This window comes from Nothobranchius furzeri, chromosome 10, assembly GCF_043380555.1.
Source record: "Nothobranchius furzeri strain GRZ-AD chromosome 10, NfurGRZ-RIMD1, whole genome shotgun sequence".
Lineage (NCBI taxonomy): Eukaryota > Metazoa > Chordata > Actinopteri > Cyprinodontiformes > Nothobranchiidae > Nothobranchius > Nothobranchius furzeri.
In genome coordinates this window covers 39731703-39750912 of record NC_091750.1, presented here as the reverse complement: position 1 = coordinate 39750912, position 19210 = coordinate 39731703, and the positions used below count along the sequence as shown (strand labels likewise).

The window sequence follows — 19210 nt, the reverse complement described above, 5'->3', positions numbered from 1 at the left end:
TTGATTTAAAAGCAAAAAGTTTTGAGTCATCCAATTTTTTATGTCTTCAAGACAAGCCTGTAATCTACCCAACCGATTAGGTTCATCAGGGTTAATGGATTGAGCCGTTTACTAGTTTGTTCAGTGAATTATTAAAGAAACATAATTAATGGTTCTGGTGTTAGTGTGGTGCAGTCGTATTCCTTTTATAAAAGATTAGGCAATGGTGGCATAAAGGCGGTATGGCGGTGGTCCTTGTGCTGCTGTGGACCTCTGTTTATCTTGGATGTAACTTGCTTTTTATTGTGATTAAAGCCGCAATCGTCACGTTTTTTTTTAACAAGCTGCTCCTAAAGGTGTCCGTCCCCGGGCAGTTTCTGGTGATCTGGGCTCCAGCTCTAATGCAGACAAGCTCCTGGAGCCTTGCAGTTCTCCCGCTTACAATCTCAGATGATTTTGTTCAAAAAGCAAAACTTAACACTCGCGTTTACTTTAGTTATCAGTTCAGTTGCTGGCTGGAGCTTGGCAATAACTCCCCATGTCATCATGGCATCTCTCTCTCTTGTGCCAAGGTGCAATCGCCGTCTATTAGACAGACCATCACCACAATGTCACCACAAAGCAAGGTGGAACATATGCTGCAAAATTCGCACAACACCATGCTGGCCTCGAGCTTTTATAAAACACCATTGCAGTAATATTACACCGATTTGCTGGCATGTTGTGTGTGTAAAACGGGCTTCTGTTAGCGCTTGCTAACATTTTAAATCTGCTCAGCAGAGATGATTGTGTCATTTCTCCTTCATCCCTCCCAAAGCCCGCTCTACCCGAACGCTCCCTTCAGCTCCTCTATCCTCTTGTCTGTTGGGCCCAGCCAGCTAGCTTTACCCTCAGATCACAGGGACACAAACCAAACCCTCACATACGTTACTGAACCATAAACCCTTGGGCTGTTGTGTTTCTCCTATTTGAAGTCAGTAACTTTATTTAAATGGTTTCAGGTGGAGAACATCCTCCTCAACGACCAGGGACACTATGTGCTGTGTGACTTCGGCAGCGCCACCAACAAAGTTCTGATGCCTCACAAAGACGGAGTGACGACTGTGGAGGATGAAATAAAGAAGTATGTGTCACAACTGGAACTTAACTGGGAATCCCCTCAAGTTTCACTGATGGTTCATACTGGGAATCTTACAATAGAGAATAGTATTCATGTTAGGATCTTCCTCTCTCTGGTCTTCAATCCGAAGTTCTGAACCTGTTTTATGTAGAGGAAATATGGCATTTGTCCAGCAATTTACCTCCTGAAACTCACCTTTGACCACTCTTGATCTATTCAAGAGGATTTTATTCAGTGAAGTATTTACCAGCCTTTGGAATCGCTGGAAGAACTTTACATCAGGTAACCGTTTATGGCTGATTAACTCCTGGGTCAATTCAAGACGCCTCTGCCGTTCTCCGATTGAAGACAACACAAAAACTCAGTTTTATAAAAGTCAAGAAAATGGTTCTAAGTAGCAGCAGCTCGTAAAATCAGAATTGTCGTGAACAGAAGGAAACAGACGTTTTGTTTTAGGCTCGTTTCCACTCCAGACCTTTGCTGCACGCGTGTCTACTTCACCGGACTGAACGGACACCTTTCCGAGCCAATTCAGGAGCCAGTGGTAGGTGCTCAGAAGGCCTAGTAGAGTCGCTGAGCAGGACTTGTGGTTAACTTCTTGCTGATTGGTTGTAACTCGGTAGGAAATGACATCAGTAGACGTCTCCAAACAGCCTGTTTCAGTAAAAACGGAGGAAGTGTTGGTGAAGCAGAATGGAAGAAGACAAGAGACAGCGCTGACTTTGCTGTAGAATCTCTCCACAACGCTGTAATGAACGACACATTTTCTGGTCATTAAACGCTGCTTTTTACATCACACAGCCACTCTCCCTGACCCCAGATTTGGTTAGAATACAGCACATGTTGACAGAATAAAAGCTTTTTTCATCTGCGCGGATGCCTTCTGATGCTTATCAGTGACGTTACTCACTGCCGAAGCCATCGTGGTGTGCTAACGTCCTGAAGAAGTTGATTCTGTATGGAGAAATAACGACTGAGGTTAGGGTTACGGACTAATCCGTGCGATCTCCTAGTCACTTTTCCCCTCCCAGAAATTCCCTGGCACTCCTGTATTGTAAACATTGATCCAGCTGGTCGACAGCAAACAGAATAACGGATAACCGGGAGAAATCATCCTCTGGAGCAGAAACCAGGAGCTGCTAATGTGGTGTTCGGTTGACTTTATCAGGTCACATGAATTTTCAGTGTGATTAACACTAATCTGGGTTTAGGTTTGAACTCAAAGCTGACCCACCTGTGAGCATCTTGTTGTGTCCCACAGGTACACCACCCTGTCTTATCGGGCTCCTGAGATGATCAACCTGTACGCAGGGAAAGCCATCACCACCAAGGCAGATATTTGGGTAAGGTTGGGCCCCACAGTGTAGTCTGTGCTGAGATTGTGAGTTTTTTATACCCCTGTACTCTAATCAGAGCTCTGTTTAAGTGTTATAACCCCATCTGATGTTTTAATATGAACTGGGGGGGGGGGGGGGGGGGGGCTATCTTTTAAATAGCGCCTCAAGATGAAGATCATGAGATGCTTCACAAGAACAAAAATTGAATAATAAAAATGATTTAAAAATTAATGTCATGAAAATGGGGAGATTATCAGTGGATCCCGGGAAAGGCAGAATAGATAGAAAGAGCAGAACCAGGAGAGGGTGATGAAGGTCCCACCAGAGCCTGAACAGGTGAATTTAAAGGAGCCCACTGAGTCCACTGATCTCAGGCTCAGGGGGAGAGAGGTCCAGAGTCTGGGGGCCACAGCAGCAAATGATCTGTCACCTTTGGTCTTTAGCCTGGTGCTGCACAACCAGTAGGCTCTGATCACTGGACCTCAGGGACCTGCTGGGGGTGTAGGGACTGAGGAGATCAGTCAGTCAGATTTTATTCACAAGGCGCTTTTCAAGCAAAGTGCGACTCAGTGCTTTACAGAATTAAAATGACCTCAAATTCCCATAACAGTTTAAAAACATTAACACACACACACACACACACACAATCACATCAGTAAAAATTTATATTAGGCTGAGTCCAGATGAGCCAAGTAAGGTAAGGCAAGGAAACGCCATCAGAGGAGCCGTCTGCCCCGGCAGCATCAGGTCAGGGCGCTCAGAGGAGGGAGAGCATAGACCCCCAGATGGTGCTTGTCCATGTAAGGCCCTAAAGACCAGAAGCAGGATCTTGAAATGAACCCTGAAGTTGACTGGCACAGATGAGGATCTCAGTAGAGGCCGATGCCGATTTTTAAAGAATTTTGTTGTAGATGGCCGATATCTAAAACCAATTATTAAGGCTGATATATGTGTGTATATATATATATATATATATATATATATATATATATATATATATATATATATGTATATATATATGTATATATATATATATATATATATATGTATATATATATGTATATATATATATATGTATATATATATATATGTATATATATATATATATATGTATATATATATATATATATGTATATATATATATATATATATATGTATATATATATATATATATATATGTATATATATATATATATATATATATATGTATATATATATATATATATGTATATATATATATATATATATATATATATATATGTATATATATATGTATATATATATATGTATATATATATGTATATATATATATGTATATGTGTATATATATATATATATATGTATATGTGTATATATATATATATATATGTATATGTGTATATATATATATATATATGTATGTATATGTGTATATATATATATATATATATATATATATATATATATATATATATATATGTATGTATATATATATATATGTATGTATATGTGTATATATATATATATATATACACATATATATATATATATATATATATATATATGTATGTATATGTGTATATATATATATATATATACACATATATATATATATATATAAACATGGTTTAGCAGTACAATGATTGTGAAAGACAGCTGAACATCCACTGTGTGCAACATAAATTAAATAAGTAAATAAATCTTTTATTGAACTTAAAATGTAAAGAAATCTCAAAACAAGAACAATGTGCAAAATGTTTTAGAACAATAGGAAATGAACCAGATTCAAGTTTATTTTGTTCCCCGTGTCCTGTCTGGCTCTGAAGCAAACAGCATTAATGTCTTGTGACAAGCCTTACAGCCTCTTCCTCAGGTGGAGCATCAAAGCGTCTGCTTTTAATGTCACGCCTGATACTTAAAACTTTATTGTTGTTGTTTTTGGATGATTTATCATTTCAACCAGCCTCTAGATCTCAGTCTTGTCTTCATTCGGCTGTAGAAAGTTTCCAACCATCCGTGTTTTAATGGAGTTTAAGCAGGTGTGGAACAGCTGCAGCTTAGACGTCTCATCTCTTGGACACAGACAAAGGGGTTCTCATGGCTTAAAGGGTGGGAACCATTAGTATAGAGGAGCTGGAATTAGAGTTAGAAGCTCCTAAATCCCAGAAAGTTGATAAGAAATGCCACAAGTCAGGTTTGTAGCTTAAAACCATGACTGAGATCCTTTGCGGAGGCAGGACACAGCTCCTCCTCAGATCTGTGAGGATAACTGTCCCTATAACTGGATCTCCAGCACCAAGGAAGCCATGCTGAAGCCCGCTGGAGCTGTTTAGCATGAGCTGTTTTCTTTCAGGAACACAAGAGATGCGTCTGGGTTTTGTGCCGAGGGAGTTCACCAGGGTCACAACTTTCCACTTATGGTCTACAGTGGAAGTTAATTAAACTCATAAGTAAAAAAAAATGCTAGTTAAAGTCCCATTAGTCATCCCTTTACTGGTAAAATTACATCTCTGCATCTGAACCATCCCCATGGGGAGTGGTGGTTTAACCCCCAATCCAGCCCCTTAAAAGGAACCCAGGTTACAAAACCTTGTGGTTCTTTAGAGATAAATGTTAGTATCAGTTATATTAAAATGGTGTAAAACCCTTCTTGATGTTTTCATTTTTATAAAATTAGTAAAAATAGTAGGAAATGACATCCGCAGACGTCAGCAGTAAAGTTAGAGGAGTAGCTGGTGAAGCAGAATGGAAGCAAATCCAAATAAATTCAGATCGTATTTAAAATCCGGAAAACTGAATTCCCCCACAGACGTAATTAACGCGGCTTGTCTCACAAAACTCAGAGCTGCTCTTGTCCTCTAAGTGGATTAAATTATACTTCTATAAAATAAATGCTTTTAATATTATTAATGTTACTGTGAGTGCTTTTTGAGGCTGATCAGTGACATCACTCACTGCCAACGCAGTGATTTGAATGGAGACACAACAGCTGAGAGGACTGGGACGTCCTATCTCCTGGTCAAGGTTCCCATCCCAGGAACTACCCTGGAGTTCCGGTAAACATACCTAATGCTGAGGTAGAAAACCAGGATTTTATTATAAGAATGGTATTTGGGCGTCTCCTAGTGGTGATATGTGGTTAGCACTTCTAACAGACAGCATGAGTGCACCCAACCCAAAAAATAATTCAGCTGCCCCTGTCTACCACTAGGCCACTGAGAAGTAGTCCTCAGACCTTCAGGTTCTGATGAAGCCCACCGCAGCTTTAGGGCAGAAGCACGTTCTCCTGAACGTTTCCTGTGTCTCTTCGCCGTGCACGCCTGATGTTTGGAACTGCTCTGTCAGTTGTTTTCACGGAGAGAAAAGGACATTAATGGAGATGTATGAAAAATGGAGCAGAGCCTGCAGGCACCTTGGAGTGTCTGACTCATAAAAGTGCAGGTCATTGATCATTATCTGACTGCAGCTTTTCCAGATCTCAGCTGTAAATAACAGCAGAAAGGTTCACATCAGCTGTTGGGATTAGTTTTTAATCTGCTGTAATCCCCCTTGAACTGGTCTTACTGTAACAATCTGGTCAGAGCTAATCTGTGTTTCTCCAAACTGAAGCTTCAGCAGCGTTGACTCATTTTTGGGTCATAATGAAACGAACGCCTTTCGTTTGACTAACCAGTGTTTGTGTTTCCTCCACAGGCACTTGGATGCTTGTTGTACAAGCTGTGTTTCTTCACGCTTCCATTTGGGGAGAGTCAAGTTGCCATATGTGACGGAACCTTTATCGTTCCAGATAACTCCAAGTTCTCCCTCAAGTTGCACTGCCTAATCCGTGAGTTTGTCCCCGGAGCCAGCGAGCGTGTCCCGATGGTTCTGGAGGGAATCGTTTTTCTCTTAGTATTTACACGTTTGCAATACATCTGTTAGCGTGTTTGATGGATGTTAGAGCTTTTATCGCTGAAATGACTCTGACACAAACACCTCGGTCTCTAGGGTTGGGCATCGAGCACCGATTGGAACCGGGACCAACTGTTAGTTTATCCCGGAATCGTTCAAAGTTTTTTTTTTTATTCCTAGTTGAAAAATAAACGTGATCTGCAAATTGTGATCAACCCTTTTCCTGCTGCATAGAGGAAACTTGTTAAATACGTCAACACGGTGGATTTAATAGAAGCTTTAAAGAACAAACTGGACGGTGTGAGGTGAGTTTGTCTCACTGCAGAAATAAAAACACACACGGAGCGTCAGCAGTCAGACACCACACCAGCTTCTGCCACAATAAATAATTTTAATAATAATAATTATTATAATAATAAATCACACACAAAGCTGTGAACATTTTAATTTCCTTTCTGAACCTTTTCTGTTGAGAGTTTTAATGTTAAAAATCTGTTAGATTGTTACTGACAGCAGCTACATCTAAAGGGACTTCACGGACTTTTGAATTTTTATGCTCGCGATTGCCCCCTCAGGCCAAAAGCGTAACGGCAGCTTCAATAGTAGGCTCGTGCACGAGGCGCGCATGCTGTACGTGCACACTCCTTAACGAAAATAACAGCTGAGACAGTCCCGTGTGTGTGTGTGTGTGTGTGTGTGTGTGGGGCCCGAAGGACAGACAGGAGAACGCGCAGCTAATTAATTAAATAATTTGGTTCTGTATAGGGCTGCAACTACGAATCGATAAATTCGATGAAAATCGATTACTAAAAGCATTGACAGCGAATTGCGTCATCGATTCGTTGTGTTGCACAACTCTTCCAAAAGCCCCCTCCCGCCCGCCGTTGCGCGCAGACTGGAGAGCCGGCAGGTGTTTGGAAGAGGAACATTGCAGAAGCAGCGAGACCCAAAAAAAGTAAAAACTTCTAAAGTTTGGGAGCATTTTCAGTTAAATCAGGCGAAGACATTCGTTACGTGCAACGTTTGTAGGTCAGACTTAGCATGGCACGGGAGTACTACGGTGATGATGCAGCATCTTAAACGCAAGCATGCCGAATCATCAGCGAGGAGGGAGAGAGCTCGGTGTCCGGGTAAGTTAAAAACTTTTCAAAAGTGATTCACCCAAGCCCCGGATTATTACACAGGCTAGACATGCCCTAAGCTCGTAAAAAAAAAGTCTAAAATCGTAAGCGCGACGCTATTAGATAAACGGGGGGGGGACTCGCGCTGCTGCGAACCGGTTCCACCGTCACATTCCCGCAGAAACTGGTTGATCACACCGGGGCCAGACTACTAGCGTGTGGCTTTACAACCACAATGTCCTCGGAAGCTAAAACGCTCTTAAAACGGAGGGAGGAGTCCTAACTGTTGCTGCAGGCGTGTTGTGTGAGAGTGCAGTTATTTACTGGTTAATATGTTTTTGGGTTCAGTTGCTTTCATGTGGCCTAATGTGAGTCTTTTTGGAATCATTGGAATGATCAGCAGCATCTCTTCATGTGACTTTAAGGCAGTTGCCCAGGGCATCATCGCAAGGAGGATGGCATTCATTTACTTTTGTTTTATTTGGTATTTTTTCAGTCATTTTTGGAAGTAGTGATTAATTTTGATTAATTCACAGCCTATGTTTGATTACATTTAAAAATTAGTTGTTTGACATCCCCAGTTATAATAAATGTCTACAGATGAGATCAAACAAAACAGATGAGAATTGCCCTCAAGTTGTTTAACTTGGACCAAGCATTTTAGGTCACAGATAGATGTAGCTTAGGGTCTCTGTCTATACACCTTATAAGACAATTTAGGTGATGGCATGTTGTTTTTCTGCTATTGAACTGTTTTCTAATAATGTTGTGTTCAATAAAGTGAAGGAAGGAGAGAAATAACGTTTCCCTAGTAGTTTTTAAAAATGTCCCCATGTAATCCGATTATTCGTGTCGAGACCCCGTCCGATTCATCGATTATCCAAATAATCGTTTGTTGCAGCCCTAGTTCTGTACCTTTCTCTTCAGCACAGCCGACAAAGGTTTAAGATGGGTCAGTCCTCCTGCATGCTCAGATCATTCCCTTCCCTTGCTTGAAAAATTGTTCCAAAATGAAAGTTGAACCCACATCTTTTTTATCTGAGAATTCAATGTCGTTCGGCGAGTCTCAAATAAAAATTTGGGCATCTTACTGTAAAAAAAATACCATTAATGTAAAAAAGAAACTCTAAATAAACTACGTTCACATCCAGAATCAAACCCGGGTTCTTCTGCTCGAGAGTCCGACATCTTACTAGGTGAGCTAAAGCACCAGTGGCTTTACAACCACGATGGTTTTGTATCTGTAACATTTATATCCTTGATGACAGCTGAAACAACGTTTAAAGAACGGTTCGGGGCGAAAATGGCTATTTTGTTGCTAATTTGCAGGAAATATCTAGAAGAAAGTAGCTAAGGGTCCTCAGAAATGTAGCTAGGTTCATCACTAGGCGTTAGGAACGGCGACAAAGACTAAAGCTACAGATAGCAAATGCTACGGGCTGAGGAGGGTCGGATTGGCAAGTGTAAGGCACAAACAGCTTTCAAACATCTGGATGGCCAGTGACATCAGCAAAAAGACAAAGACTTGTCTGTTTCAAAGCCGCGTACTGTCAGTGCTACTATATGGATGTGAGACATGGAAACGGACAAAGGGAAAAGAAAAGAAACTCGACGCCTTCCAAACGAAGTGCCTAAGGTGGATCTTTAAGATCTGGTGGCAACAGCATGTTTCCAACAAGACAGTGCTAGAGATGGCGCAGACAGAGAGGATCAGCGATGAGGTGAGGAGGAGGAGATGGAGCTGGATCGGCCATGTGCTGCGAAAGGAGGAGACGAGCGACTGCGCTGTGGCTCTAGGCTGGGCGCCTGAAGGTCGAAGGAAAAGAGGCCGACCTAAAACAACTTGGCGGCAAGTGGCTGAGGCAGAGAGAAACAGAGCAGGATGGTGTTCATGGAACTCGACAAGAAGTGCAGCTGGAAATTGATCCCTGTGGAAAAATTATGTCCTTGCCTTATGTGCCTCCTGGCACAAAGAGAAATGATGAAAAAAATGATGATGCCTGAGCGTGAACGCGCATGAAGCAGCCTGCTCTACCCGAGCATCTCTCTTTTTCTGTGATTTTACGGAAAAACAGGCAATCACAGTAAAAATGCCAGGGCTCATTCTACAGGACCAGGGCATTGCAGGAGAATGTATGAAGAAGACATTTATTACTTCTATACATGTTTTGGCTGTCAAACTTCCATAATGCCCCTTTAAGTTTGGTTGTGGTCAGAAACAAACACACTGGTTGTGCTGCAAGTCTCTTTCTTTTTTTCTCCAAAACATGTTTTAGTCTAAATGAAGGTGATGTTGTTGTTCATAGAATAAAAATTCATGTTGAAGTTAAGATTATTTCATCAAGTAGGACCTGTGGTTAGCTGGCTCATGTAAAACATGTCATGTCTTGAAAGAATCGGAATTGGGAATCGATAGGAATTGGAATCGAAATGAGGAATCAGAATCGTTCTAAATCAAACGATGCCCAACCCTGTTGGTCTCACCCATTTTCATTTAGTTTCTAATTAAATGTTTTTCAGCCACAGATAGTTAAACCAGCTGCAGTTTGTTTACTTGGTTCTTTGTTGTGCATTTGCTCAACTCCAGCCTGTTCCAACTAGTCCAGGCCTGTCATTATTTCTCTTCCTTTAACAAGAAGCTTCCCTCTGTCTTTATGTCCATATTTGACCAAGAGCTCCCCCTAGTGGCCCAACAGAGGAGCTGCACGTCTGTCTCAGAGAATCAGAGCCTCTTTCTTCATGCTGTGTGTTTTTAGGATATATGCTCGAACCAGACCAGGACAAGAGACCAGACATTTACCAAGTCTCCTACTTTGCCTTCAGATTAGCTGGAAAAGACTGTCCAGTACTGAACCTCGCTGTAAGTCGCTGGTTCAGCTCAATCTGTGCAATTCTCATCTTTGCAGGAATGAACTAATCCTTGTTTTTGGTGATCTCCTCCAGAACTGTCCCATCCCAACGTCGCTCCCCGAGCCTCTAACAGCCAGCGAGGTCGCTGCTAAGAAAAGCATGACAAAAGCCAGGTGGGTTTTATGATGCATAAACCTGGATAAACGATCTATAAATGCTTTTATTTTGTCCTCTAAACGTTGGCAATGTCACGGTCCGTTCATCATCTCATGACTTTTCTCAGTGTTAAATACTGTTTGAGTGCTCCACTTACCTACAGCAGGTGAGATGCTGACGCTCCACACACATCTGAACTTTAGTAACGCAGGTGTACACTTTGTCTCCTTCAGGATAACGGACTCGGTGGGTCCGACTGAAACATCGATAGCTCCCAGGCAGAGACCCAAGGCTGCAAACCCCAACGTGCTGCCGCTGACCAACACCGTGACTCCTGTTAAAATGAGCGTGTCTCCAGCGGCTGTCGACAGCGGCCAGAAAGGTTCAAACATGACCTTCATGTTCATGCATGACATGGATCTGGTTTATATGTTCCTATGGAAGTTGGTCTGGATTATCCTAACCAACCATTTGGTTTCCTCAGCTTCCACTCCCAGCCCAGGACAGCCTTCCCTGCAGGTCCAACCCAGCAGTCAGCAGCACCGCGTCCTGCAGCAGCTGCAGCCAGGTGACCTGCGCCTGCAGCAGCTACAACAACAACAAGCTGTTCAGCAGCAACATACAAACGCACAGCAGCTCCAATACCTCCAGGTACCGGAGAGTCGTCACCTGGTCCTGTCGCTAATGGGTAGAGAGAGAGAGAGAAGACGGTTTTAATGGTTTACGACATGTTTCAGTACCAACAGGCCGTGCAGCAGGACTTGATGCAACGACAACAGATGATGATGCAGCCGATGTATCAGCAGCAGGTGGCCCAGGCCCAGTATGCCGCCATGGTGAGTTCTGATCCAGATGAAAACAAGTTTCCATCGAGACTGAATTTACTTTTCTTTGTAATGTTGAATGCTCTTCATTGATGTTCTGACAGAATCTCAGATTTCACCCTGCAACCAAGTAAATGGTTTGCTGAGCTGACCCAGCAGCACACGGACACGCAGCATGAAGCGTCAGAGCTGCACACTTCCTTTAGTATCAGAACAACCTTTTCACTCAGATCAGTGGCAGAGACAGACTCAGTCTCCCAATATTCAGAAAACTAGTACTTCTAGACCTTCTCAGTCAGACGCGTCTCAGGTGAGCTTCACCCACAAACTTCAACCATAGATCGGATCATCAACGCTGCTTAGAGCAGGAGCGCCCAACAGAAGATTCAGTCAGAAAACTGTTCAAAAGTAATCTGATCTTAACCTTCTGGAGTCGGTGGTATTGCCATTTTGACCAGATTTAGTGTTCACCTTTATATTTGATTTCATATTTTATTGTTTCTAGCTTGTTTGGTATCATTCTTTTAGTCATTTCTTCATTTTGACATACTTTATTAGCACACTGAACCTGAAAGTGCTCAAAAAATCCAAATCTGCTTAGAGAAAAATGACATATGTTGCAGTGAAAACCACATTTGTAATGAACCATTTTCAGTACTCAACTTTATATTATTTATATACACATAATTGCAGTATATACACATGCTTACATCAAATACACTTATTTACATTATATACACATGTTTACATTATATACACATGTTTACATTATATACGTGTATACACATGTTAGCAGTATATAAACATGTTTGCAGTATATACACACGTTTACATTAAATACACATGTTTGCAGTATATACACATGTTTACATTATATACACATGTTTACATTATATACACATGTTTACATTATATACATGTATACACGTTAGCAGTATATAAACATGTTTGCAGTATATACACACGTTTACATTAAATACACACGTTTACATTAAATACACACGTTTACATTAAATACACATGTTTACATTATATACACGTTTACATTAAATACACACGTTTACATTAAATACACACGTTTACATTAAATACACATGTTTGCAGTATATACACACGTTTACATTAAATACACATGTTTACATTATATACACACGTTTACATTAAATACACATGTTTACATTAAATACACACGTTTACATTAAATACACACGTTTACATTAAATACACATGTTTACATTATATACACATGTTTACATTATATACGTGTATACACATGTTAGCAGTATATAAACATGTTTGCAGTATATACACACGTTTACATTAAATACACATGTTTACATTAAATACACATGTTTGCAGTATATACACATGTTTACATTATATACACATGTTTGCAGTATATACACACGTTTACATTAAATACACACGTTTACATTATATACACATGTTTACATTATATACACATGTTTACATTATATACGTGTATACACATGTTAGCAGTATATAAACATGTTTGCAGTATATACACACGTTTACATTAAATACACATGTTTACATTATATACACATGTTTACATTATATACACATGTTTGCAGTATATACACACGTTTACATTAAATACACATGTTTACATTATATACACATGTTTGCAGTATATACACATGTTTACATTAAATACACATGTTGACATTATATACATATATATATGATATATACACATGTTAGCATTATATGCACATGTTTGCATCACATGTTTGCAGTATATATACATATTTATATTATACACACATATTTACATTATATACATATATGATATATACACGTTTACATTATATACACATATTTACAACCTTCGTGCTGCGAGGCAACAGTGCTAACAACTGCGCCACCATGCAGCCCATGTTTGCAGCTTATACACTTATTTGTAGTATACACGTATTTGCATTATATACACATATTTACAAAGAAGGTGTCATGACTAAAAGCCATAGTTTGTGTGCCAAGCCTCAAAGTAACACACAGGGCAACATTAGTGGCTTTACAAATGCAGTGGGAGTCCTTCCTGACGTTGTCCACCTGAAGCGGCGTCGAGCACACTCCCCGAAGCAGAAAGTTTTCCCTGCCTGCTCGTAACAACTATTAACGCATGATTTTGTGATTGGGGATCTGGTTCGTATCTCAACCTCTAGGATGAGCTTGGTCTTGCTTTTCTTCCTGACTCCCAAGTCGTAGCTTATGGTGAAGAGCAGCGAGTGCCAACAGAGAGCTCTGTTTGTAGGATTTTGCTCTGCATCTTCCACAGATCAAATGCACAAAAGCACCTTCATGTTGGCATGAATAATTGACCTTAAATGTCTGACTTTTACTTGGAGAAACATGTTCATCCAGTGTCGTTACACCTCCAAGAGAGTTGAATTTTACTGTTTCAGAACACATTTGGTCCCACTCGAAAATAGTCATATTTACTCTTTAGCCAGTGTTACATTTTCAGTGTTAATTTTACTCAAATTAGAATTCAACACTGTGGTTGAATAACACTTTGTTTGTGTTATTTTTATTTCTCCAGTGTTAACTTAAAGATCTAGTTCACGTAGATCTATCAATCCATACTTAAAAGATCTAGTTGATGTAGATCTATCAATCAATACTAAACTCAGAGAAAAGGAAACTTACAGCATTTATTGTCAACAATAAGATCACTACATTGAAATCCAAGGCCTTGCATCAGCATTGACAGCTGTACCATGTAATAGCACACATACACTTCCCTCTCACTCCTGGTTCAGCCAGATCACACCTAAAATGCTGGGGCTTTAGTGAAACCACTTAAAGATTAAAGATTACAAAGCTGATTAAAAAAAAAAGGTCTTGAATTTTTGGGACTACTTGTCTGTTGTGGTGGTCTTAAATGTAACTTACTGAAACCTGCAAGAGCCCTGTCTGATGTTGAGCACTGTGGTCACCTTCCAGGGTTGTGGAAAGTGCTCTATAAATAAACTTGATTCATATGTTTAAAGAGTAACTAACCCCCAAAATAACATTTTTGTGCTTATAAACTGTATACTTGGGTCTTTACAAAAGCAATCTTTCTGTTTCTGTGCATTTTATAACAAGTTTGTGTAAACTTGATTAAATCTAGAATCTACGTCTAAAAAAAACGTCTCAGTGCTGCCCCCTGTGGCAGAACAGCGGCTACTGCATGTTAAACGTGTGATTGGCTGGGGCTGGAACTATTTCACGTCATCGGTACAGTCTCCTCCCACCCCCCTTCCCTCCCAGGATGACCCCCCCCCCTCCCACCACCACCACCACTTGGCCACGCCACTCTGTGCCTCCTGGCAACGCCCACTTTCATAGCATTGTTCAAATCTGGACTAGGGGTGGAGTTACGTTTTCTGATGGTGTGCAGTGCCTCTAATTACAAAACCTCAAAAGGGAATTTAAGAGGTTAGGAGTAAAAGAAAAAGGTTAAATGCTAGAAAAGGTTAAAAGTCGCTGTTGAAACTTCCTGGTGGCAAGGACGGGGGTTAGGGAGCAGGAGGATGTTGGATCAGTGGCAGGTTTCTAGATCTTTCTGAGTCTGACGGAAACTTTCCTGCATGTCTTTATTTGTTCTCTCAGGTTCTACGTTCCTCTGTCCCTCCCCTTCACTGTTTCCCCAGTTTTCCAATTCCAGAACTTTTTCTAACAACATTTCATCCTCACTTTGCACCATGAAGTCAAAGGTCCGTCCTTCATTCCCATCCCCGTCTCTCCCTCTCTTCCCTCCCTAACAGCTGCAGCAGTACCAGCAGGCCTTTGTCCAGCAGCAGCAGCCCGTCCCCTACATGTCCTCCCCGCTCGAGTTCCAGCTGGGTTCTTTTAATGCTGCAGCGCCCACTCCTAGACCTGCCCAGGCGGTGGGACCTGGTCCCGCGGACCCACCCTTCACCAACACCAGGTAGTCCAACACCTGCCGATACTCAGTAGCAGGTTCTGGGGATCGATGGGCGTAGAGCAGGTCTGAATGTTGGTTCTTCTCTCCGCTGTAGAAACCCGCTGGTCACCACAGACGGGACCACCATCACCAACCCCCCCGACATGTCGGGCTGGAACCCCTTTGGAGAAGACAACTTCTCTAAGTTAACTGAGGAGGAGCTGATCGATCGGGAGTTCGACCTGCTCCGAGCAAGCAAGTGAAGCTTCAGTCTCCTCCCAGAATGCATCTGGATTCCTGTTTCTGACCGTTTCCTGTTCCTCAAACAGAAAAGCCGGTGGAGAGGACATGCAGCGTGGAGGCGGAGCTGCCCGCAGCCTCCATCACCAAGCCCCCCCCGTTGGAGGATCTGTTTGGCTCCGCCCCTTTTGTGGCCAACGCAGGCAAGTCTTAGGAGTCTCTACCATGAGGACCCGACACGGAACCCACAAACCCAAATGGTTCTGATTAGCTTCTGTATGGAGGAGAAGCAGCAACGTTCTCCAAACCCGACTTCATCGTTCTGCTTTAACATTTATGCAAATTAGCTGGAACGGTGCTGGGATGTTAGCTGGTTGGATAAAGGTTTATGGAGGACGTTACAGGAGCGCCGACTAGAACCCAAATCCCAGACCGGGCCGAGCCTTTAAATTCACATCCAACCATGGTGCTGTTGGACCAACCCGTTTTCTACCTGCTCAGCTGTAGGGAACCGGGTCGGGTTGAGCTGCAGGAAGAGTTAAAGTCTGACTTCACTTAATCATCACACTCCTGTTTTATTTGGTCTTTTAGTTTACAGCAGAAAATCAAACCAGCGTTGTTTCAGAACCGGCCAGAACCCTAACCCACAGCAGCAGAATCACGTCTGTCCCGGTTAAAAACGGAGTCTGTCAGATGAAAGCTGGACGTTTACTGTATAAGAACAACTATGAGCTTTAGGTCTAGAAAGTACTTAGCGGTTATTCTACAGGAAGGAAGGAAGTTCTGTGAGTTGCGCTACCGTTTGACCCAGTAGAGTCTCTCAGAACCGCTCCGTTACAACAGTAATAATAATAATTGGCTCTTATTTTGAAACGGGAACAGAGTAAACCTTCTTCTTTATTATTTTTATTTCTAAATGTGTCTTGAGTCACAGACGCTCTTGGGCTGGTACCAGTACCAACGGTACCATGGCTGTCAGCCTGTGACCAGTACTGATGGTACCTAGCTCTTGGGCTGGTACCGGTACCTCCTACAAAAAGAAAACTTGAATTTCCCAAGTTTGCGACTCGTTTACATTGGATGGGGCCGTTGAGTTTTGTCACATGGTAAACGGCTTGTTTTTTTATAGCGCCTTCTTAGGGTTCTCCAACTCCCGAAGACGCCTCACAACACACACATCCGCACCCTGGTGGGGATGAGCTACAATGTAGCCACAGCTGGCCTGGGGCGCCCTGAACATGGGCACCACCGGTCCCTCTGACCACCACCAGCAGGGTTAAAGCCTCTTTCCCACTAGCATCAGCTCTGCATGGTCTGGATAGCATTGAGTGTCCACATTAGCATAGCCTGCCTCTTTTCTGGGTGCAACCGGACTGTTTTTAGCCCTCTTCCTGAGGTGGTCTGCTTCAGACCGACCACGACCAACACACCCACTGCTGACTGATGAGCCGGCTCAAATTCACACCTTCCATTAAGGGAAGCCTCTGATTGGTGGGAAGAATCAGCCCACCTGGACTTACGGCGTTATCGTGCTGATCACCTAGGAGCTGAGAACTTCTCTACCTGCATTCCTAACTCATTCACTGCCATTGACAACTAAAGTCGTCATTTACATTTTTTTTACTGTTTGGGCATCGGAACGAGCCCCCGAGCCGAGAGAACAAACATCTCAGCTCTAAAGCCAATCTTCATCCGCATACATCACACGTCACACGTCCAGGAAGCAGAAAATCCATGTGTTAGATCGTTTTGGGCCGTTCCTGTAAAAGAAAAGTGAGGCGCGAACCGGCAAAGCTTCTGCCGATCACAGTTCGACAACGGATTATGAAAGAACAGATAACGCTCGAAACACGCGGATTCTTCCTAATGTAAGAGGTGAGTCTACTCTTTGTTTTGGTTGTTTTGGCGTCGACATCATCCTAACGTGCAACGTTCTGTGACTCTTAAAAAAACCGTAAAAACGGTGAGAAACTCTGGCAGCGAATGAGCTAAGCAAGGATGTGTGGAATCAGCTGGGGCTATCCGGGCGGTGTGGAGCTGATGCTAGTGGGAAAGGGACAAAAGTGTCTTGCCCAAGAACACAACAGCAGCATTCTCTGCTCAAAACTGGGATGGAACCTGCAACCTTTTGATTACTGGACAGCCCGCTCTACCCCCTGAGCTACTGCTGCCCCAGATAAAAGAAAAATATCTGTTTGTATTTTAAAGGTTGTTTACAGTTGGAGTGCACATACGTGCACGTGGCTGAACTCTGCAACAAGCGTCTGCGCCTCTGCGTCTTCCTGTAAATACGAGTCTGCTTTCATTCAGCTAGGATCGGTAAAACCATGCAATAAACTCTAGAAGCACCTGACTGTTGACCAAAACTAAAGGAGACAAACGGAGTTTCATTCCTGCTGCCTGGAAGGAATCAACGTCTTCGTCAGTCGTTCTGTTTTTATCCAATCGAGATGTTTGTGGCTCTTCAAACACAGAGCATACAGACGTGTTTCAACACCCACTGCCGACATGCTCGGTGCTTGAAGAACCACAGGAATCGGATTGTTTTTAGTTCCTTGTGTGTTTTTCTCAGCCTTATGTTTGTTTCCACGAGTGTGCTGTTGGTTTCCTTCAGATCAGAGCTGCTTTACCTGGATCCAGTTAGCATCAGAGCTGCTTTACTCAGATCCAGTTAGCATCAGAGCTGCTTTACTCAGATCCAGTTAGCATCAGAGCTGCTTTACCTGGATCCAGTTAGCATCATGGAGCCAACAGATTCGAAACTAATTGACACGCAACTGATTATTATGGGAAAGCTAATAATATTAAACTCCTATTTAGCCAAAATAGCTGAGATCTTAGAGGTTTCTGTAAATTTGGACCAAAATGTTGTAGAAAAGCTGCCAAACAAAAAGTTCCGAGTTTATTTATGTAACTGAAAAATCTGATTCAACAGTATTCAAGTCTGAGCTTTAGTGACCTCTAGTGGAGATTTTGTGTCCACGTCCCACCCAGATGGTCAGGACTGTCGGCGGCTGGGTGGGATGGCTGGGACACAGGAAGTTAAAGTATAAAAGTCTTTAGATTTAAGCTCTGGAACTTGGATCCCTCTTGGGGGTTTTCAAAGTAAAATCAACATAAAATGATTATTTTTTTTAAAGTGGACTTTAATGTTAGTTTAACTAAATGATGTAAATGTTGGGAAAAAAGTTTTATTTTAAGAAATGTTTAATTCGGCTGCAAAACTAAACGTGACCTGCTTTAGGTCCCAAATAAGAGTCAGAGGTCAGCCCTGAGCCCTCATTCATCACATTTAACTGGGTAGCGTTTAGCTGAAGGTAAGTTGAACCCCCCTCACCACCCGCTTTTATGGGTTTTCCTCCGTGAGGTCACAGCCATCCTCAGAAACATCTTGTTTGTGTTTTTGGGCGACGCAGCTCCAGCTGGGACAAACTCGAGCCATGAACCTTTAAAGCCCTGCTGGCGGTGCAGAAACGTCATTCACGTCCCAAAGAAAAACCTCGTTTACCTGCTTTTATTTTAGAGTGTAATCTGGTTTCAGTACAGGTCAAATTTGAACCCTTCTCACAATAAAATATTGAAGTTTTACTTGAAGTCAGACAGAAGCAACAGATCACTAACCTGTCTCTCACGTGTAAACGGTCCTGTATCATAACTGTTGCTGTGAATGTGTTTCTCTAGTGTTGATAAATAAACATGTAAAATCAATCACTTTGGGTGTTTTTATTTACTTAGAAGCTGTTGACTCCAACACAACAAGATGTTCCTGGTTTGGCTGTCCCAGTTCCTCGTCCTGT

General features: G+C 42.0%; 1 protein-coding gene across 3 annotated transcripts in view; it reads left to right on the top strand.

The window, feature by feature from the left end:
- Positions 1–19210, top strand: part of bmp2k (BMP2 inducible kinase) — a 55542-nt gene that overhangs the window by 33659 nt on the left and 2673 nt on the right. For all 3 annotated transcript variants that reach the window (XM_054730403.2, XM_015960222.3, XM_054730404.2), the window contains exons 5-15: positions 981–1102; positions 2361–2442; positions 6109–6241; positions 10184–10287; positions 10371–10450; positions 10667–10815; positions 10918–11084; positions 11171–11269; positions 15034–15197; positions 15289–15428; positions 15503–15616. In XM_054730403.2, coding sequence (XP_054586378.1) covers positions 981–1102; positions 2361–2442; positions 6109–6241; positions 10184–10287; positions 10371–10450; positions 10667–10815; positions 10918–11084; positions 11171–11269; positions 15034–15197; positions 15289–15428; positions 15503–15616 — 1354 coding nt within the window. The remainder of the gene's footprint in view (positions 1–980; positions 1103–2360; positions 2443–6108; positions 6242–10183; positions 10288–10370; positions 10451–10666; positions 10816–10917; positions 11085–11170; positions 11270–15033; positions 15198–15288; positions 15429–15502; positions 15617–19210) is intronic.